Here is a 24,279-nt window from a genome sequence, read left to right as displayed (position 1 = left end):
TAAGGTTCCTCAAAAATTAAAAACAAAACAAAACAAAACACCATATGATCCAGTAATCCCACTACTGACTATTTACCCAAAAGAAATAAAAAAGCTAATTTGAAAAAGATATGTGCACTTCTATGTCTACCGAAACATTATTTACAATAGCCAAGGTATGGGAGCAACCCAAGTGTCCAACCACAGATCAACAGGTAAAGATGTGGCATATAAACAAACAGAGTATCACTCAACCATGAAACAAAAGAATGAGATCTTGCCATCTGCAACAACATGGATGGACCTAGAGGGTATTATGCTAACTGCAAAGTGTCAAAGAGAAAAAGACAAATACATGATTTCACTAATATATGGAATCTAAAAAACTGAGAAAACAAAACTCTATATAAAGTTTTTAAAAAAACAATACATACTTCCGCACCCAGTAATGCAGGAAGAGGAGGAATCTGGGAAATGACTAATTTAACCTATTCAATTTACAGATGAGGAATTTGAGGCTATCTTGAGGCACACCAAACTGAAATGACTTTCTAGCTCAACAGTAGTAGCAGAATTAGGGAAGATCATCTATTTGACTTTTCTCCGTGGTACATTTCTAAATATGGGAAGACTGCCAGGCATAATTCTGTAACAAGCTTCATGCATGCTTCCAGAAAATTCAGATCATGTTTCTACAGAAGTCAAATTCATAGAATCAAAGAGTGAAATGGTGTTTACCAGGGGCTGGGGGAGAAAGAAATGAGGATCAATGGTCATAAAGTTTCAGTTCAGCAAGATGAATAAGCTTGAGAGATGTACAGATGCACTGTACCTACACTCCACCATAACGTATTATACACTTAACAATTTAAGAGGGTAGATCTCATGTTAAGTGTCCTTGCCACAATAAGGCAAAATTAAATAAAAATTCAAATCATGTTAGAAAACAGCTGGAGAGAAATAAGATGGTTGCTTTTTTTAAATTTATTTTAGAGAGAGAGAGAGAGAAACGGTGAGCACGTGTGTGTGTGGGGAGGGCCAGAGAGAGGGAATCTTCAAGCAGACCCCCTGCTGAGCATGGAGCCCGATGCAGGGCCCAATCCCACAACCCATGAGATCATGACCTGAGCTGAAACCAAGAGTCAGATGCTTAATCAACTGAGCCGCCCAGGTGCCCCTAAGACGGCTGCTTTTATATGAAAATAAAAATTATATTCTAGAGATGATTCAAGTTTCTTTCCCTTCATTAAGTGAAGCTTATCACCTGAATGAGACATTACTCATAAAAGCAGCTATTTCTTTTTAATTTGTAAACTTAAAAAAGAAATTTTCTACCCCTAAAATTACAATACTGATGTGGCTATGTATATAAAGAAGAGAAATTATAAAAGTGAGAACTGTCCAGCAAAAAACCAGAGTGATGCTGAAGGGTGGAGGAGAAAAGGTAAAAATAAGCCCAAAATGGAAAGATGAAATACTTATAAGAAAAGTATAGTAAAATGTCAATAAAAAAAGCTAGGTGATTGGTATATATAAGTGTTCACTGCAGAATTATGTCAAGTTTACCTTATGCGTGAAAACTTTTACATTAAATGTCAGAAAAATGTCAGGAAAAAAAAAAATCAACCAGCATGAGATTATCTAAGAACTGCAGTGCCTTCATTAAAATAACCCTGGGTAAAAGAAACTGAAGAAGAGGGAGGAGCTTGACTTCTACATTTTGAACAAACATTGTAGGGAAACAATTTACGGGAAAAGACACAGAAATTCAAAGCCAAAATGAACGCATGGGGATTGTACCATTTTTGCCATTCGAAAGCAAAGGAAGAAGTAAAACACCTGTAAAAAAAAAAAAAAAAAAAAAAAGGAAATTGGGGCCCTTGGGTGGCGTAGTTGACTAAGCATCCAACTCTTGGTTTCAGCTTGGGTCATGATCTCAGGGTCATAAGATCGAGCCCTGCGTCTGGCCCCCCACTCAGTGTGAAGTCTCCTTCAGAGGCTCTCTCCCCTTCCCTTTGCCCCTCCTGCTCATGCTCTCTCTTTCTCTCAAATAATAAATCAATCTTTTAAAAAAAAAAGGAGATTAAACACAAAGGAGTTGAGCATCTTTCATGTTTTTTGGTTATTTTGATATTTGCTTTTATGTAGTTTCCATACTGTAGATACCCCCCCCAATGGCTAAAACTAAAAATTAAAATTATACCAAATGTTGGCAAGTATGTGGAGCAACTGTGACTCTCATACATCACTGGAGGGATTATAAATTGATAAAATCTCTTTGGAATTGTTTGGCATTATGTACTCAAGTTATAATATCCTATGAATCACCAATCCTTCTTAAAAGTCAACAGAAATATATATATATATGACCAAAAACATGTATAGAATGTTCATAGAACCACTATTTTTAATAGCTCCAAACTGAAAACCACCAATATGCCTACCAAAAGTAGAATGGAAAAAACAAAATTGAGTATATTCTTAGAACAGAATTCTATACTGCAATAAAGGAACAACATACTGCTACATGTAACATGAATGAATCTCACAAATAATGCTGAATAAAAAAGCTAGTACAAAAGAATGTACACCATATGATTCTACTTATATAGAGTTCAAAATCAGGCAAAATTCTATGGTGTATCATCAGGATCGTGGTCCCATTGAGGAAAATGGGATAAAGACAGGTGGAGAATCAAAGGGGTTCTGTGGTATTGGTGTTCCTCTATTTCTGAACTTGGATGGTTGGTTATGTGGGTGGTTCACTCTGTGATAATTCATTGAGCTTTATACTTCTGTTTTTTAATACTTTAGGTATGATCTACTTCAAAAATTTGTTAAACAAATTTTTAAATGAACTATGAAATTTCTACAATTTTTTCTGGAAAAGAAAAAATAGTCCTATAAAACTTGATTTAAAAATAACTTACATAATTTGAAAGATACATGCACCCCTATGTTTGTTGCAGCTTTATTTCCAATAGCCAAGACATAGAAGCAACTCAACTGCCTATCCACAGATGAATGGAATACAAAGATGTAATGTGAGTGCATGAGTGCGCGCGCACACACACACACATATACACACTGGAATATTAGCCATCAAAATGAATGAAATCTTGCCATCTTCAAGAATATGGGTAGACCCAGAGGATATAATGCTAAGTAAAATAAGTCAGAGACAAATACTGTATGATTTCACTCATGTAGAATTTAAGAAACAAAACAAATGAACAAACAAAGAAAAAAAGAGACAAACAAAAAACCAGACTCTTAAAAACAGAGAACAAACTGGTGGTTGCCAGTAGGGAGGTGGGTGAGGAAATGCGTAAAATAGTTAAAGGGATTAAAAGTACACTTATATTAACGAGCACTGAGTAATGTATAAAATTGTTCAATCATTATATTGTACACCTGAAACCAACACTGTATGTGAACTAACGTCAATAATAAAAACAATCACAAAGTGGGATCAAATTATTTTCCCTCTATAATTAATGAACATTTTGAAAAAGAAAAATCTTTCAATATGAAAAATTTCACAAATTACAATAATTTTTCCACATGTTAAAAAGTATTCTTTTGGGCACGTGGGTGGCTCAGATGGTTAAGTTTCTGCCTTCGGCTCAGGTCATGATCCCAGGGTCCTGGGATTGAGTCCCACATCGAGTTCCCTGCTTAGCAGGGAGCCTGCTTCTTCCTCTGCCTCTCTCTCTCTCTCTTATGAATAAATAAATAAAATCTTAAAAAAAAAAAGTATTCTTTTATTTTTATGTCACATGGATAAAACTAGAAGACTAAATTTAAATCACCAGGATGATTTTAAAGTAACAATTTCTTTTTCTTTCTTTAAAAAAAAAAAAAAAGATTTTACTTTTTCTTTAGTAATCTCTACGCCCAACATGGGGCTCGAACCCACAACCCTGAGATCAAGAGTTGCATGTTCCACCAACTGGGCCATCCAGGCACCCCATAACAATTCCATTTTTGATATAAATTAATATCTTCTACTTTTGGGGGTTTTAAAAAATAAGCACTCACTAGATAAAATATGCCTCTTTTGTTGTATAAAATGGTATTCTTTCAATTTCAAATTTCAAGGTTTTTTTGATATGTTTAATAAAGGATAAACATTGTGTCACTTTAATACACTTAATAGATAATGAAAAATAATTTGTAAGCATTAGTGAAAACAATTTAAGACACAAATTAGCAGTCTGAATGCAGGTTTTTCTCCTTTCCCTCCCAAAATAGTATCAAAATGAGTTAAAGAAAATTTTCTGAAGAAACTAAACCAGAAAGGCAAGGTGTAGGACATACAGTGAAGGTTGGGGGTGAGGGATCAATCAGACAAAAAACAGGACTGGGTGAAAGTAACATACTTAACATGGTAAGGTCCTCTTGGTCCCCTCTCCCATTCTGTTTCCATAACAGGATTTTACACTGACCCTCCTCCAAACTGCCTACGTCCAAAGGCAAGAAAATCAGAGATTTTTCTCTGGAGAAACAATCTCTCTCTAGAGACTGACATTTGAAGGACTTCTAATAAACAAATTGGTTCATTAGGGGTCACCCAAAATGGCAATCACCAGTGACAAGTGGAGATCATGCACTCAAAGCTTCTAATTGGCTTGCTGATATTTTATTCTTAATATAGAAAATGAAGCCCAACTGCTCATTTGAGGAATTTAGAGGAAACAGCAACTATACTTAAAGGGAGCAGAAGAGCAGGGTGTAATAAAATAGCAACAACTGGCACTCAGAAAGATCTCTTAGAAATGAAAGTAGGATAGCCTAAGTAAAAATTCAATAGATTTGAAGATAAAGTCAAGGAAGTTTCCAGGAAATATATTAAACAGACAAAAATGAAAACTAAGAGAGAAAGGAAAATTAGAGGATCAATCTAGGAGGGTCTAGCATCCAAACAACAGAAATTCAAGAAATGGGGAATAGAGACCATGATTGGCAGAGAATTATAAAAAGAAAAACATTCAAGAAAAATTCCCATTATGGAAGGACTTGAATCTCCTGATTGAAAGAATCCACTGAAATGAAATGCCCACTTGAGCGATCACAACAAAACACCTACACCAAGACACATCATCATAAAACGTCAGGATATCAGAAAGTAAGGTTAAAAAAAAAAAAAAAAGATCCTAAATGTTTCTAGGGGAGAAAATAGATCACAAACACAGGAAAGGGAACCAGGATGTTATAGACTTCTTAAGAGCAAAGCTGCATGCTGGAACACATTAAGAGCAATGCCCTCACAGACTTAAAACAACAACAACAACAACAACTTTTCAGTCTAGAATTCTATATCTAGCCAAACTATCATGAGTAAAAATAAAAACATTTTCAGATATGTGGGGTTTTAAAATTATTGGAGGATATGCTTTAGTATGATGAGGGAATAAATCAAGTAAAGGAAATAGTTCAGATTTAAGAAAAAGGGATTCAATATTGAAGGAATTCCCAAGATTGACATACTGTAAATGGAATTATTCTCTTTATCTCTTTATGTTCGTTATCAGTGTATAGAAAAGTACCATTTGATTTTAAATAAGATCCATGTATTATTTTGATAAAAGGTATATAAATCAAAAGGAGGAGAAATATATTGCAATTCTCCAGAGCTCAAACTTAATCAGAATGGAGATAAACTGGATTTAAACATTTTACATTATTCATACAATCAGATTCTGAATTCCAAATTTTAAATATGCTCACATTTCATATTGTTCAGTATACTATACTACAAGAATGAAGGTAAATTTCCATATATCTTCCTATCATCGTGTAATTTTCTTATTGCTAACAGAGCTGGCTTTAGTCTTAAAAAAAAACAACATACCCTGTTACTTATTCCATTCTCATCTCTGTTGAGAAAGAAATCTCAATGGGGAATTATCTTTTGCAGCTATGTGATTTCCTACACTCTCTTCTTCACACATATGTTTTGCCAGATTCTGTCAGTATTCTTGCTAAGCAAAACTCCACATCACTGGAGATGTCTGAATGAAGTTCTACAGTTCAGCCTTCACTGGGAGGATGAATGGTAAGAATTTAATGGATTGTTTTCATTCTTTTGATTCTGCTATTCTAAGATCATAGTAACTAAAGATACCAGAAGACATCTGGAAGGTTTAGAGTTAAATATAAAATAACAAAATCAACAACAAAACAAAAACAGTAAAATGAAAACTTCTGGCTCAATAATTACATCTAGACAAAGTGGCTCTGCTATAAGCCTAAGAATGTGCAATTTGAATGTGAGGAAAAAGTGCTAAGAAAAAGTTATAAAATTACTTTTAGAATTCCAATTATCTATACAAATTCCAGATCAGAACTCTAGAAAAGAGTGAATTTGTGAGGCTTCTTTCCTTCCATCTATCAATAAAATACTTACTGAATTGCTAGTACATTCCAAACAAAATGCCAGGCACTGAGGACACAAAAATGAAAATCAATATTCAATCCCTGCTTTCAACTATCTCACCATCTAGGGTGGTAATATGGAATATGTGAGGTGGTAGGGAGTACCTATGGCACCCTAGGTCATAGGCAGGCTAGTGAGGAAGATGTCAGGAAAGGAAGAGGTAACCCCTGAGTTGAATCTTAAGGATGAATAGAAAGTAGAGATTATCTACTACATATTAAGTGCTGTGCTAGGTGTTCAGGCTACAAAGATTACTCAGACAAAGTCTACACATAGGTCAGCAGGAGAAAACAGCCATATATAAACTATTTTAAAGATTATTTATTTATTTGAGAGAGAGAGAGAGCAAGCAAGCAAGCCTGTGCATAGGTGGGAGGAGGGGCAGATGGAGAGAATCCCAAGCAGACTCACCACTGAGTGCAGAGCCTGACATGGGGCTTGATCCCACAACCCATGAGATCATGACCTGAGCCAAAACCAAGAGTTGGACACCTAACTGACTGAGCCACCCAGGCACCCCTAAAAACTATTTACAAAATGGTAAGATTAATGTTATATCTCTTCAACAAATGGTGTTGGGAAAACTGGACAGCCACATGCAGAAGAATGAAACTGGACCACTTTCTTACACCATATACAAAAATAAATCCCAAGTGGGTGAAAGACCTAAATATAAGACAGGAAACCATCAAAATCCTAGGGGAGAAAACAGGCAGCAAACCCTTTGACCTTGGCTGCAGCAAATTCTTACTAGACACGTCTCTGGAGGCAAGGGAAACAAAAGCAAAAATGAAATATTGGTGGGACCTTATCAAGATAAAAAGCTTCTGCACAGTGAAGGAAGGAAACAAAACTAAAAGACAACCAACAGAATGGAGGAAGGTAGTTGCAAATGACATACTGGATAAAGGGCTAGTATCCAGAATCTATAAGGAACTCATCAAAATCAACACCCCAAAAATAAATAATCCAGTTAAGAAATGGGCAGAGGACATGAACAGACACTTCTCCAACGAAGACATAAACATGGCTAACAGATACATGAAAAAATGCTCAACATCACTCAGCATCAGAGAAATACAAATCAAAACCACAATGAGACACTATCTCACACCTGTCCGAATGGCTAAAATTAGTAACTCAGAAAACAACAGATGTTGGTGAGGACGTGGAGAAAGGAGAACACTTTTGCACTTTTGGTGGGAATGCAAACTGGTGCAGCCACTTTGGAAAACAGTGTGGAGGTTCCTCAAAAAGTTAAAAATAGAGCTACCCTATGACCCAGCAATTGCACTATTACGTATTTATCCAAAGGATACAAAATGCTGATTCGAAGGGGCACCTGCACCCCAATGTTTATAGCAGCACTATCAACAACAGCCAAATTATGGAAAGAGCCCAAATGTCCATCGACAGATGAATGGATAAAGAAGATGTGGTACATATATACTATGGAATACTACTCAGCCATCAAAAGAATGAAATCTTGCCATTTGCAATGACGTGGATAGTACTAGACTGTACCACGCTAAGCAAAGTAAGTTAGAGAAAGACAAATACCACACGATTTCACTCATATGTGGAATTCAAGAAACAAAACAGATGAACATAGGGGAAGGGAAGGAAAAAATAAGATAAAAACAAAGACGGAGGCAAGCCATAAAAGACTCCTAACTGTAGAGAACAAACTGAGGGTTGCTGGAAGGGAGGTGGGGGATGGGCTAAATGGGTGATGGGTCTTAAGGAGGGTACTTGTTGGGATGAGCACTGGGTATTATAAATAAGTGATGAATCACTAAATTCTACTCCTGAAACCAATACTACACTATATGTTAACTAACTTGAATTTAAATTTAGAAAAATAATAAAATATTGAGAACTTCCAAAAAAAATGTTACAAGACAGGTTACAAAAATACAGAAGAATGAACTCGATGGGGAAGGGGAACACAGCATAGGAGGCAGCACACAAAAGCTACTATGTGAGCTGAGTCACAAAGGGTTTCCAGATATTCAGCAGGCCAGCACCCCAGGGAAAAGGGCATGCTAGGCAGGGAGAATAGTATGAACATTGGAACCAAAGGTACAAAAGTGTGACCTGAAAGAGTCTAACTTGATTAGGAATCTGTATGTGGCTTATTTGGGCTGAAACTGCAATGTAAACTATGAAGCACAAGGAAGGTGGAGAGGAAAATACAGTGAGAAAGGTAGTAAGAAACCATGTTATGAATGAAAAAGGAAGATGCTGGTGTTCTTGTATGGTGACTAAACCTTCATACTTCTTTCTTTCTGAAAAACGTTGCTTATTTTTCTATTTGAATGTTAAGAATTTTTCTTATTCACCTGTGAGAACACTGGATAGACTAAATACAGTAACTTTTGCATTGCAAATACTGTTTTTTAAACTTCAGTTTTAAGTTTTATTCATCTTTAATTTACAGAAGTTTGATATACTCAAAATCATTGCTTTTTTTTTTTTTTCTTTTGTTGGTCCACCGTTTTCATGGTGGGAAAATTCAGCTGGAAGGTTACTGCAAGAAACGTAAAAGAACTAATAAGGCAAGGTACAACTGGGAGTGGGGGAGGAGAAGTAAGGTAGATGGAGGATACATCTAGGAGATGGGACTATTAATATGTCCGAGGAGAGAAACGCAGAGAGAAAGTCACTAGCCAGAAGGCAGGATGTCTCCAAGGACAACTTCTCAACAAAAGAGCCTAAAATGAGTCAGTTGAAGATGTAGAAGGAATACTAGAAAATTAGAGATAAGCTCCAAGGGAGACAAAGTCCAAAAGGCATCAACAGGACTTTCCACATTTGCTCTCTCAGGATTATAGTTTCTACTTTCTACAGATGTATAAAATCCTGAGTTTCTCTTGCTTGATTAAATCCATTAAAAAGTATGTTTGGTTGTTTTGGAGCCCAACATGGGGCCTGAACTCCTGACTCTGAGATCAAGACCTGAGCTGAGATCAAGAGTCGGACACTTAACCAACTGAGCCACCCTGGAGCCCAGAAAGTCAGTTTTAAACTTGAGAGCATTATAGTGAATCTTAGCAATATCTATGACTTTGATGGCTTCATGAAAATGCCAATCACCAGACTAAATTCCATCCTAACTCCACACGATTCAAATGATACACATTCATTTTCCAATTCATTCCTCCTCCCGTCCCCCAGAAACTTCTAAGGTTTCTCTTTAGTAAATCTACTTTTTGCTCTAAATTCTATGGTCAGCAAGAAAATTAACCTAATAAAACAAATTAAAAGATCACCTTTTGGTTGTTTTAACTTCTACTTCTTTGGCTTTTAAGAGATTATGATGGCCTGACCTTGGCATAAGCTTTTGGACATATTCACAAAATTGATGAGAAAAAACAGTGAATAAAAACACAGATATCTAATCTTATTGATTTACATGTAAAAGTAAGATAATCTAAATTCACTCTGGCTATGGAAAATAGATTACTCACCTGCGACCACATTCTGAATATTTACCAATATTTTTTAATATTAAGGCAGCTGTTAGTCGGATGTGTTTAGTTATTGGTCCCTCTTTTTCATCCTTAAAAAGAAAGGAAAAGAAAAGAATAAAGATCTAAATCATACAGTGCTCACACCTTTACAGATAAGGCTTTCAAGGCTTGCTTACTGTAAAATCTCGAAAGACAAGGTTTCTTGATCCTCTCCTAAGAGCCATCAGGGCAGCACTGGGATGATTCACAATGGCCTTCTGTGCTCTAGGAGTTGAGCTTGTGCCCCCTACAGCAGGCTGCCTAAATTGAGGAGAGAGTGAGAGAGAGAGATTGTTGCTACATGATGCTACAGAAAGACTGACCAAGGATGACCAACCTGCCAGCCCCTAGGGTGGTTACTTTGCAATAAATAAAAGCTCCCATTACCCAGCATTAATGTTTACTTTGTGTCAGCCCAGCCAAAGGGGCTCTTAGTATCAGGGTGAAGTTTCAAGTCTTTTATTTTCCAATCTAACAACTTTAAAGCAAACAACAGCTGTTCTAGTGTAGTCCATCTTTTAAAGTTACTGTGCCAGTAAACATGCAATCAAAATCAATACAACATGGTATCAAAGCTGTGGAGTTCATATCTTTGAATGTAATGTGAAGATTTTACCAAAGAAGAAAATAGTCTACAATTTCAGTTGCAAGTTAGTTTTGCTAAACAATATCTGAGAGTAAAATAGTATTACCTAAGAATGTGTTGATACAGGGATAGGTCATCCAGGAAAAGATAACCTAACATGATAGTAACAAGAAATTATGCTAACCACTGTATTTCAAACTATTACTTTGTTACATCATCTTATTCTTCATCGTTATTTGACAATATCAATCAATCCTTTCAGTATATTTCTACTGTCCTTTATGAAAGATACAGAATGGAGGGAGTACAGAGACAGATTTTATATAAAAGATTCAAACTATGCTAGATTTCCTTGGTCAAGGAGAAAAACTGCATCAATATCCATTGTATTCTCATGAGGCAATGGTGGGAAGAGCAATGACTCGCACATGAGGAAATGCAGTCTATTTCTGACACTCTAACTACCTGTGTGACTTCGAAAATTTCCATTTGCCCCTCTGTGCTCCAGGTTTCGCGTCTGTAACGTGGGGCAATTTCTGGCACTTTTAAATATAAGTAAACTAATTCTGAATGTAAAGCAATCTTAAAATTGTAAACCACTTCACATCCATATCTAGATATATGTCTACAGATACGATTATCTATATATAGATACAACTGTTATTGGATGTTAGGTATAAGTGACAAAGATTTTTTATTTGATTGCAATTGAGATCCCAAATATCTTTTCCTCCAAATTTAAGCAAAACCAAATACACTCCAACATATTCTTATACACTACATAATATATACAAAATAAGTACAGTGAAAATTATAGAAAAATACATTTGGCAGAAAAATGACTTTCCCTGCCTTTAGGGTACAATCCAAACTCATGACTATGGCTAATGAGACTCTCGGCTAATCACTCCTCATTCTTGGAGTCTCAGTTTGGATGCACTTTCTATCAGAAAGCCTTCCCTGGTCTCCTACATTGGTTGGCATGGGTCCTCACAGTGTCTTGAGCATGTCCTCATTTTAGCAGTGATTACACTAGATAGTAAGAATTACTTATATCTCTCATTTGATCTCTAGACACTGAACAGCAAAACGTACCTTGGGCACAAATACCTCATACCATACTTTAGTGCCTAGCACATAATAGATGCTCATTAAATAGTAATGGTATGAATGAAGTGTGTAAGCAGCTTGTGTTCCCATACTTCTAGTTCTTCTTCTAGAAGTTCAGTTCTGTGAAGTTATAGACTAGATCTTGTTCTTAGACGTCTGTATCTCTGGCACAATGCCAAGTACACAACTCTATCTCAATAATGGTGACAAATTAATATCTCTTCACATTTTTTTTTTTTAATATCTCTTCACATTTTGAGAGTTAAGCATATTATTTAGGTTACAGAATCTACAACTAAAGGTCTCAGTTAGAAACAGAATAGGAGATAAAAACTGTGTAAATCTAATAAGGCTCTTACAGGAATCTACACCCCACTAGAACTTGACTACATGCCTTACAAGTATGTGGCTCATGAAATAACAGGTAAATGAATAACCATACAGTAAATGTAATATGTATACAATTCTCACATGACACCCTGGCTTGTCCTCAGAGGAGTAGCTGTAGGAAGAAATCTCTTTGCCATTATCAAATACATACTCAATTACTCTCTCAAAGGACAAAGAACCATATACACATTTCCAGTTTACAAAGCATTTCTCAAATATCATCTGTCATTACCTCTAATGACTTGTCTACAAATTAGAATCAAAACATTACAGCTACAAAGTCCTAACAGACTATGCGTTCTAGCCAGAATGAAAAGTTATGCTTGGAGAATTTAAGCAGTTTGAACAGGGTCACATAGCTGGTTAATGGTAGAGCTCAACTGGAATCTAGGTCTCGGTCTCCCAATATGTTACGCTGTCTTTCACTGGTACTATGTTTTGCCTAGTTTCCTGACTTTTCTTTTTGTATGTGCAACGGGAAGTAAACTCATGGTCCTTACTTGGTAGAAGATTTTTGACTTCCTGCTTGTCCTGGTTCATCTTGTTTTAATCCTGCAAGCAGGGCATCTTTTGAACAGTGCTTATCCTTTTTGAGAAAGAGGAAGTAAAAGAATATGCATCAAGATCTTTAATGCAGCCAGGTGAGTTACTGACCAAATAGTATGAAGAAAGTATATACCTGTAAGTGGGTAATAAAAGAAAACCTCTGTCGCTGAAAAGGCTCACAACCTTCCCAAAGACATTGCCCTGGATATACATCTTTGCCTCCGTGTTCAGTTGCTGCATGGTAGAAAACCTGTGAGGGTGTCTGAAACCATCTACAAAAAATAAAAGTAGTAGAAATTTTCTGGCAGATTTGCATATATTCTTTAAATCAGAACACTTGCTCTCCTAATACAAAAGCCCCAGATCAATATACAAAAATACTACGCAAAACAGTGTAGGCAAATCTCACATTCATTTTATTTCAAGGAATATTTTGAAATTATTTTAAAAATTTGTTTATATTTCTAAATCAAATCATTCAACTATACTGAAGACTTTTGGTAATTTCTTTTAAGTTTATTATGTTTCATTCTCAATTCCCTACCTTCAGTGAAAGTCAGCTAAGAATCTCTTGAAAGTAAGTAATACGTCATTTTAAAACACAACAGAAAACTATTTTACAAACAAATACCATATTCTCTTATACTTTTAGAAGCTGCTTAAACATTTACTAGACCTCATATTACATATAATAAATTCTAGCATATTAGATCCAACAATCTAAATGCTACAAATTTTGGTTAAGTCTGGCTTTTTAGTTGAAGTCACATTATTTGTCCATGTTTAAGAAGCCACAGCCCTCATTTCTCTAACATCATACCCTACTCATTCACACGCCTGGGGGCTTAACAATGTACAAATGTCTGAGTGGGTACGTGGCCAAGGACACAACCTAAAGAAAGTCAGATACTATTTTCCCTTATTAATTAGAATATATGGCAATAAAAGAGAATACTGGATTCCAGACAGCAAAAGGTTTCAATTATTAATTAGCAACTCAAATATTTGCATAATCAATATCCTTAAAGTTTACGGCAGAGCTCTCTTAGGACTTGAGTTTTTATGGATGTCATAAAAGTATGTCTATATTTAAGCCAGTTGTTGATGTGCAGTATATATGATAGAAATTTTAAAATAAATTTTAATCAAGAGTAATTGAATATTGAATTATAAAAGACAATGTCAGAAATCATTATACCATTCATATTCACTTATACAAATACATATAAAAGATTTATTGTGAAGCTGTCATGGCTTGGAAAAATTCATATTGTTACAATGTCCAAACTTCCCAAAGCAATCTACAGATTCAATACACACCCTATCAAAATTCTAATGGCATTTTTTGCAGAGAAAGAACAATCTTAAAGTTTATATGGAAACGCAGAAGATTCGGAATAGCCAAAGAATCTTAAGAACAACAAACCTGGAGGCATCATGCTGCCTGATTTCAAATTATATTACAAAGCTCCAGTAATTAAAACAGTACGGTATTGGCATAAAGACAGATACATACAGATCAGTGGAACAGTATAGAGCCCAGACATAAACCCACACATATATGATTGATTAATTTATAACAGAGGAGCCAGGAATATATGATGGGGAAAAGGGAAAGGACAGTCTCTTCAATAAATAGTTTTGGGGAAACTGGACAGACACATGCAAAAGAATGAAACTGAATAACTATCTTACACCATACACAAAAATGAACTCAAAATAGAGGAAAGACTTGAATGTAGGACCTGAAACTATAAAACTCCTAGGAGAAAACAGGTGGTAAGCTCTTTGCTTTCAATCTTAGCAATGATTTTTTTTAATTTGATTTGAAAGCAAAGGCAACAAAAAGCAAAAATAAACAAGTGAGACTATATCAAACTAAAAGCTTCCGCACAACAAAAGGAAAAAGCAACCTCTTGAATGGGAGAAAGTATTTGCAAATCATGTATCTAATATGGGATCAATATCTAAAATATATGAAGAACTCATGCAACTCAATAGCAAAAAATAAGCAACCCAATTAAAAAAGGGCAGAGAATCTGAATATTTTTTCCAAAGAAGACATACAGATGGGCAACAGATACATGAAAAGATGCTCAACACCACTCATCATCAGGGAAATGCAAATCAAAACCACAATAAGATATCATCTCACACCTGTCAGAATGGCTAGTATATTAAAAAAAAAAAAAAGACAAGAAACTGACAAGTGTTGGTGAAGATGCAGAGAAAAGGGAACATTCATGCTCTGTTGGTGGGAATGCAAACTGGTATAGCCACTGTGGGGAAGAACAGTATGGAAGTTCCTCAGGAAATTAAAAATAGAACTACCATATGATCCAGTAATTATACCTTTGGGTATTTATCTGAAGAAAATGAAAGCACTAATTAGAAAAGATATATACCCCCTATATTAATTGCAGCCTTATTTACAAAAGCCAAGACATGGAAGCAACCTAATGTCCACTGATAGATGAATGGATAAAAAAGTTGTGTTCAATGGAATATTACTCAGCCATAAAAAAGAATAAAATCTTGCCATTTGCAACATCATGGATGGACCTAGAGGGTATTATGCCAAGTGAAATAAGTCAGAGAAAGACAAATACCATATAATCTCACTTATACATGAAATCTACAAAAAAACAAACTAAGCTCATAGATAAAGAGAAGAGACTGGTGGTTGTCAGGTGGGGGATGGTGGGTGGACAAAGGAGTAAAGGGGACAAAAGATATAAACTTCTAGTTATAAAATAAGTCATGGGGATGTAAGAAAAAGAAGAGCTTATTGTGTAATTAAAATTAGTTAAGTACATTTTTAGTTTTGGAATCTCTTAATTTTCAGTACAAACAATGCTATTTCATTAGTATGAAATAAATATGACTGGAGCTCTAATAACTGTCACAAGGGGGCATTTCTTATTGTGTTTTTAATATCTTACCTAAATATTATAAATTATTAATTGAAAGGTAAAGCTGTTTGCACACGCACACACCAAAATCCAAATGTACTACTACTAGTCACTAGTCAAAATGATACCTGAATTCTAAAATATTCCAGTATGTTAAATGAATCAAGTTTATTTACAACACACAAAATTGATGAATTTACCAGTCACAAGAAAAAGGGATGAAATTAGTGCTTCTTTAAATCAAATTACTAAATATATGAAACTGTATATATGCACAGTTTTAAGATCACAGGGATTTTTTTTTAGAATATATATATTTTTTAAAGATTTTATTTATTTATACGAGAGAGAAATGAGAGAAGAAACACAAGCAGGGGGAACGGGAGAGGGAGAAGCAGGCTTTCCGCTGAGCAGGGAGCCCGATGTGGGGCTCAATCCCAGGACTCCAGGGACTCTGGGATCATGATCTGAGCCGAAGGCAGACGCTTAACGACTGAGCCAACCCAGCGCCCCGATCACAGGGATTTTTAAGTGTTCATCACTTTACCAGCCCAGCACAGAGTCTATTATTTCCCTCTTATCTACTAGCTTTCCCCTCTGAGTCTGTTTACTATTTGTCTAACTACTCAAGTCATACAAACCATTCATTGACTGGTGATAGTACAAGTTCTAGTATAACTACGAATGGAGCTGGTTGTCATGATCATATAAGAGTAGAAAATAGTTTCCAAATACCTTAAATGGAGTATCTGGATTTTTAAAGCTTAAATGCAATTCCAATGCAAAACAGATACTGAGTTTGCAGAATGTTATTGATTTTTCTGGAATGGGATAGGGGAAAAGAAGAGGTGGGATGCCACTACTGTATACTAGTATGTCTAGAACTATTTTCCTTATTACTACTACCTTTCCATCAATAACCTACCCCTGCCACCCAAAATAACAAACATGTTCATTTAAAGAAAACAGAAAAATTCAAGAGTATCTAAATGAAAATAAAAATTCCCTGTGACCCAGACTGTTAACATTTTCGTGTATTTCCTTTAAGCTGCGCGCCCCCCCCCACGCTGTGTGTGTGTGTGTGTGTGTGTGTGTGTGTGTGTTTACACAAAACTGGGACTGTTACTCATAAAATTTGATATACTGCTGCCACAGTAAGGCTATATGGTGCAATTAAAAGAATGCCCTTCACTAAGATACTTTACTGTTATCTGCTGAAAAAACATTGTAATAAATATACAATCTCTGACATGTCCAATGTGAATGGCACACGCCTCCCCTCCAGCTGCTGATGTGCACAACCACAGGTGGAAGCACTGGACAAGTAACATTTCTGAAACTCATTTTACTTACTGGTAATCTACCTTTCAGGGTGATTGTGAGGCTTAAATTTAATGATACGTGTAAAGCCATTTGGCAAATATCAGGCCAACGATAACTGAGAGCTACTACCATGATCAGTAGTAGTAGTAACAGCAGTCATAGCGGTGGCACTAGTAGTCTCTGTCTTTTCACCTGGTCTGTCCTACTAATCACCTACCCGGAGACTTTTCCCACAACTATTCCAAACTTACCAAGCCTTGCTCAGCAGTCTACCTCCAAGTTAATGCTCCCGATTATCAAGGGATTCTCATCATTACAACTTATTTTATTAATTTCTGCTCCTGAAAACATTCCCCACAAAACTGCTCCAAACTTTACAACCTTTTGTTAAACACTAAACTTCAATCTGATTGTTTCAGAGTTTGTCTTTCCCTATATAGTGTGAGTTTGTAAATTTAGGGATACTGCCTTATTGTTATGCATCTGAAAAAAAAAAAAAGGCTTATTCCTGAAAAAATTTAAGTTTATTCTATTAGAGCTGCCCTAACTTCCTTTTTCTCTGTATTAAATTTTCTGTCATTATTCATAGTTCCCCCTTCTCTTGGATCTTGGCCGGAAGTAGTCACTATTTCCAGGGTGAATTCTTTCACTTATATTCTGGAATCTGTTACATACCTTCGTAAATTACCTCCTCCTTTGCATCTTCTATCTTTTCCTTTCTACTGAAGCCTATACTTAAGTATAGCAACATACATGCTACTCCAACTAAAAACAACAGAAACAACACTTTTCCTTTGATGTCATTACTGTCACAAAAGACAGGAACTAGATTTACAATATCTGGCAAAGCAATGATAAATTTAACCAATATTTAATACATTTATTACAGTAACTATATCTGACAATTTTTTCTCCATCATTGGCCATCTTTCAAAGGAACATATTATTTTCAATTATATCATCAATACAATTTATAATGGCTAGTCCCCTGCTCTTTACATAAGTAGTTGCAGCTAAAGCTCAGGATTAGCTTTTATTCCTTTATTTAAATCCCCTTCACCAAATTCTTTTTTCTTTCAGCTGTTTGTTTCAACTGAACAAATTATTTGCATAAGGTTACTAGGTGCAAGTTTGTGGACTCTAGTTACCCTAAGCAGCTGCTTAAGGCTACAACACTTTCCCCTTGAAAATAAAGCCAATAAGCATTACTTTATTGGTGTTAATTATACAATGATTATTACTATCACTTTTCCTACGGTCAATCAATTTCTTTGGCATCATAAACACATAAATAAATGAAGTAAATAAAGCACTTTTCCTACTACCTTAAAGATTTTATTATGTAAAAGCCTGCAATCTATGCAGGTTATATATATTAATAATACATATTATGATATTTTAATAATTCACCATATTTAAAAGAACAATTTAGAAACAAACATCTGCGGCTACAAAGCTATGACTGTTTCCTTTGTTCTTAAAACATAAATAAAAGGGTTGAAAATGGCACTTTAGTTCAGATAGTTTCATTTAAAGTTTTCTTAGTTGTTTAAGTTCTTGAAGGCTGTTTTTCTTTAATGACCAAAAAGGATTCCATGTCCCTCTTAATAGCCCTCCTGCTGCAAAAACATTTAATTTGACTTAAAACACATGGGATGTATATTTTTTAACAGGAAAATTCTAGTTTAAAAATAAGATGTGCATTTACATGTTAATAAATGCACCTACATGATAGTACTATATATCAAAAACCTGCAAAAACAGCTTTTAAAACAGTTATATTGTTAATTTAGAACAATTAACTTTTACTTCAACCCTTGACATTTAATTGCTTTACACAGATAACATTCTCTGGCCGAAGAAATCCCAGAGGTATGCATTATTTTATATTCAAATGAGATTTAGTAACAAGCTGATAAAATCTGGGGGGAAAAGCCCAAGCCAACACTGATGCTGGCAGACTTACCCAATTTTATTACATATCTAATTGTAGAAGTCCAAAATGGAAAAACAAAACAAAAAGACAGTAACTTCATTATTAAAAGAAATTAATTTATTGCCTTTACACAGGACTAAAAATTACAAGTGCAAACTGGACTGCCCCAACCAGTACTGGTGCCCTTGCAAAACGACATACTGTGGCTGCTACAGCCCTGTCTGCCATCGTCAGTCCAGATTCAAAGCCACAGGTAAGAGCAACTGATTGACTGGCTCAGCTGCCGAAGGTAATGGGGGAGTAAGCAAGTATTTGGCCTTTTTCTTTTTTTTTGGCTTTTGTAGAGAGAGATATGTCCTGCCTTCTAGTAAGACTCAAATTATGGGAAATATCTCAAACATAGGAAGGGAGTTCGGATGGAAGATAGTCAAAACCAAATGTCTTTGGCTCTATCTCCTTTCCTTCTAATAATAATATTGATAATATTATAATATAAATAATAGTAGTAGTAGTAATAATAATTACTAGAGGAAAGGATTTCTGTTTTTGCTTTTGATCCTCTAGCCCCAGCTCCTACTAACCTACTGGTCTGTGAAGCAGTCACATATTTTACACAGCAAAGTCGGAAATATATTCTCGGGGACCTTGCTTAAATAAATATGTTTTCAAAATCTGTACCCTCCACCAAAATTTTAGTTGCATCTGAAAGCAGTATAGAAGGACATATGCACAATTTAGGCATTTCAATAAATGTTATACTTAATTAACTAAAATAAGCTTTGAGATAAAATAAAAATGAATGATGATGTGTGTATTTGTCTGTTTTTAATGAGACAAATATAGCATACAAATGAATTTGAGACTGGATACTCACCCGGACTCCTTGAAAGATATGGCAGTATATCACTTCACACTGTTCCTGACAAAGCTACTCACAGCATAAAGTTTACCTCCCTACCTGAACTTCTGTTTGCTCATTACTTACTCTGTATTTGGTATATTTACAAACATCATCTTATTTGATTTCTATGATGGCTCTTTGTTAAAGGTAAAACTATCCCCACTTTACTGCTAAGGAAGACAAGCTTTCAAACAAGTAACTTTCCAGAGCATACAACTATGTGGTGGCAAGAGCTGGGGTTTGAAACCAGATATGTCTAAAGACCTTTTTTCCTACTCTACTATAACACATGATTGTTTACTTAGATAATATGCGTAAGTTTATGCCTAGGTAAAAACTGAAGTATCCTTTTATACACAGTATCTATGATGCTATAAATTTTTCCTTATTTTTAATGCTGGCAAATTCTGAAAGCATAGTAGGTTTAAGAAGTTAGCACTGGTACATAATTTTCTTATTCTGTGCACAATTTCTAAGGAATAAATAAAGTTTATTAGTAAACTGCAGGCTAGATTTTCACCTTAGTAAATTCTATTCCCAAATATTTTAAATAACTCTAAAAAGGACTTCAACATGATTTGGCAAATTTGTCTCATGGTACATAACCTTTTGGTTTTGGGTACCATCTTTAAAAACTCTTTGGTATCCGGTGTTTGGAAGAATGAAGTAAAAAGTTCTCCCATCAGCTGTGGAAGGAATTAAGGCTTTTCCTAATAATATATTTTTATGCATTATTAGTTAAGGCCCAAGGAATATACCTTAAGCTGATGCTACCAAAAAGTATTACATAATGTTAATCTCAGATTTATAAAGGCTTATTAGTTCAAACTTCAAGTATAATAATATTAACAAAATACCCATTGATTCTATAGCTTTTACATAAAATCTTTTATAAATGTAGAAACAGCAAGGTGATGGGCTGTTCACAGTTGAAAAGATAAGATGCCAACAGGCTAGGTCAGCAAAGAACTGCTGACTATAGAATCAAGCCAATCTTCATTAATTTAACTCACTCAACAAATATTAATTAAAAGCCCTTTACGTGCCAGACATTGTACTAATATGAAAAAAACTCCAGGGTGCAAAGCATCAACCCTCTGAAGATATCTTCTGGTCTTATGACCCCAAAATTTAGACAAAAGATGCTATAGAATGAATTCCAGGTTGTCAAATAATCTAACTACTGAATTAATTTCAACCTAAACTGGCAATTTAACTAGAATTAAGCAGTCACTGATATATCATGAATTTTAGTTTCTACTCTGAATATCTTACCCTATAATATTTGATATAGGGTAATATTTGATATCAAGATGGCAGTTTTATATATCACACTCAACTGATCTTTAGAAACTTCTTTACCTTAAAATAAATGTATAAAACTGCCATCAGTTTTTGTTAAATATTTTAATTTTTTTCTTAAATGAAAATTTAAGAAAAATTCCTTTAAAAATCCTTAACCTGACTACATTATTTCTGAAATTTCAATTACTAGAAGAAATTAAAGATTTACCATGGACTCTGGATGATACTTCTGGAAGAAGTAAAAGCACCTTTACAGAGAACACAAATTCTAGTTTTCATTCATTGGTCACCTATAGTGAGGTTGATGTTTCTTGTTGTTCTCTGTTATTTCCCATGAGACCAATGATTATTCAAATCTCATCTTGATGCAAAAGTATCTTTAAGGATTATAGAGTAGGAATAACGAAACCTTGTGTTAGAATCTTTAGGAGGAACTACAACTCTACACCTGCAAAGGAACTGCAGTAGGAACCCAGGAGTTTGAGCCTCAACATCACTTGAGGAGATTCCTAGGTGGTCAGGGAATATATCAATTTTATTAGTGCAAATAAAAGTCCCTAAGTTTCTAGAGAGAACAGCTTCCACACTGGAAATGTTTACTGAGATCCTCTAAATTCTGTTTGACTCTTTAATGATACAACTCTAAATATAAACACAATATAGATTATATTCTCCCAAAGGAAAATAATTTTCATCTTTTCTATAATAGCTATTAGCTAGATATCGATGAGAAACAATGTATTCTAAAAGTGGCTTTCAAATGTCTTTTATAGCTGCAGAAGCATCTTTTCAAACAAAATGTGACTTAGAGTCCTTATACATAAAGTAAAAAGCAGAGATCCTATGGTTAAAGGTAAGTTGGAGTCCTCTCTCAAACGTCCCCTTTATCCCAACATTGCTTATTCAAAGAACACGGTGGCCAAGAAACAGTACTAAAAACAATGAATGTAAATTCTTGGTTTACCAGAGGCATTGAGTCCTTTCCTCTAATTACACAGAATTAAAAGAGCAGTTCATGGATTTTTTTTAATTATAGAGAATTTTGGGGGTCCCATTTCTTAAGGATCAAACACAAAATATAATCACACATTACTTACATATTTCCGTTATAAACTAACAGTCCACATCATGCTGATAATATAAAAACAAGAATAAAGGACAAGGACCTTCCAAGTTTTTGTTCAGACATATAAAGAGTTTATAAGTTGTCACTCCCATCCTCAGAACAAGAAAAAAGCTGAACTGAAAATGAACAATTCTTAAATCCATCAGAGAACTGAGGTCACAAGGCAAACTGCCTCCCTGAAAATTGGAGACAGTCGAATATAGAGAATCACAAATAACTTCCAGAATCAATAACTGTTAGGAATACTTAAGCAGAAACTGATGCATTGATGGAGGTCTAGTATGGATTACCCTGAAAGATAACAACTCTGGCAGGGGCTGGGGGTAGGGAGGTGAGGGGTGCGGCTGCAGTCTCTGTAGAGAGCCCACACTTTTTTGAGTTTTTACCTCCAGGAATTTTACCAGGGTTCTACAGTAAAGACTGGAGGAAAAATTCCCTAGGGCTTTCCAGCAGAGGGAGAGAGAAAGCAATGAATTTTAAATATGCCCAGTGTTCTTTTCTCCTTACCAAGGGCCTGCCCTCAAGGAAAATTACTTTTAACAAAGCCTTATCTGGCCTAGGGGAAGGAGCAATTAGGTAACTCCGAGCCCTCAGATTCCCAGTCTCACATCAGGGGAGAAAAATAAAGAAAACAAAAGAAACTCGTCTTAAAGTCACAGCCCTTAGACTCAAGCCCACTAAAAAAAGTTAGATTTAATCATGAGATTACAGAATGCTTCCCATCTGCAATACCTTATCACCACATCAACAAGGCCCAGTATAGTAAGAGTGGATTACGACTGAGAGAGCTGTAAGATACAGACTCTATTTAAAAATGAGCTTTGGGGAGCGTGCGTGGTTCAGTTGGTTGAACATCCAACTCTTGGTTTTGGCTGGGGTCATGATCTCGTGGGTCTTGAGATCAAGCCCTGCATGGGGCTCTGTGCTCAGCAGGGAGCCTGCTTGAGATTCTCTTCCTCTTCCCCTCACCCCATAGGCACTAAAATAAATAAACAAATCTTAAAAAAAATGAGCTTCTAGCAAATCCAAAGACAACAGGGGAGTGGGAAAAAAGGACACTAGAAGAAACTGAAGCCTCTGACACCTATAGCTACAGCAAACATTAAATACAGCACAATTCCTAAGCAGGTAAACATAAAACTTAACACTAAAGGTCTCTTTACCTCAGTTCCTATTAACCAATACAACATATCCCGCTTTCAACAAAAACTTACAAAGCATGGCAATGTAAAGAAAAAAAAAAAACCCCAAAACCAACCAGAAACCAAACACCAAAACCCAACAATAAACCCAAAACGCAGTTTAAAGAAACAAAGCACGCATGAGAACCAGACTCAGATATGGCAGAGATTTTGGAATTATCATAATGCAGACTTAATATAGTTATGATTAATACGCTAAGACTCTAATGGAAAAAGTGGCAACACAGAAGAAGATATGGGTAAAGTAAGAGAAATGGAGATGCTAAGAATCAAAAAGAAATGCTAGAAATCAAAAATACTGTAACAGAAATAAAAAATGCCCTTGGGAAGTGGCTGGCTCAGTGAGTGGAGCATGCCACTTGATATCATGGTTGTGGGTTTGAGCCCCGTGTTGGGTGTAGATTACTTAAAAATTAAAATCTTAAAAAAAAAAGAATGCCTTTGGATGGGATCATCAATAGACTGGATACAGCCAAGAAAAGAATCAGTGAGTTTAAACATGTATGAATAGAAACTTCCCAAACTGAAGAACAAAGAGAAAAAAAAAAGTAAACAGTTAAGAACTGTGGGACAGTTACAAAAGGTGCAACATATGTGTAATGGGAATACCAGAAAGAGGAAAGAGATAAAATGAAGAAATATCTGAACTGAGCATTTTCCAAAATCAATGACACACCAAACCACAGACCTAGGAAACTCAGAGAATACCAAATAGGATATATGTAAAAAACAAAACAAAACAGAAAAACAAAAAAAATCCACCTAGGCATATTATATTCAAATTGCTAAAAACCAAAGACAAAAGATCTTGAAAGTAGCTAGCGGGAAAAGAGCAAAAACAAAACACCTTACGGATAGCACAACAAAGGTAAACTTACACTGGATGTCTCTTGAGTAGAATGAAATATTTTGAAGTTAAAAGAAAAAAATTTTACGTCTACAAAATTATTTTTCAAAAGCAAAGGAGAAATACTTTTTCAGACAAAAACTGAGGGCATATCTACACTAGAGC

General features: G+C 35.3%; 1 protein-coding gene across 1 annotated transcript in view; it reads right to left on the bottom strand.

The window, feature by feature from the left end:
* Positions 1–24,279, bottom strand: part of ARID2 (AT-rich interaction domain 2) — a 160,114-nt gene that overhangs the window by 2,718 nt on the left and 133,117 nt on the right. Inside the window, exons 17-20 of the mRNA XM_036119897.2 lie at positions 12,696–12,834; positions 12,517–12,602; positions 10,068–10,191; positions 9,889–9,980 (exon numbers count right to left, since the gene is read on the bottom strand). Of these exons, the coding sequence (XP_035975790.2) occupies positions 9,889–9,980; positions 10,068–10,191; positions 12,517–12,602; positions 12,696–12,834 (441 nt within the window). The remainder of the gene's footprint in view (positions 1–9,888; positions 9,981–10,067; positions 10,192–12,516; positions 12,603–12,695; positions 12,835–24,279) is intronic.

Source organism: Halichoerus grypus, chromosome 6 (genome assembly GCF_964656455.1).
Source record: "Halichoerus grypus chromosome 6, mHalGry1.hap1.1, whole genome shotgun sequence".
Lineage (NCBI taxonomy): Eukaryota > Metazoa > Chordata > Mammalia > Carnivora > Phocidae > Halichoerus > Halichoerus grypus.
This window is presented reverse-complemented; position numbering and strand designations above follow the sequence as displayed.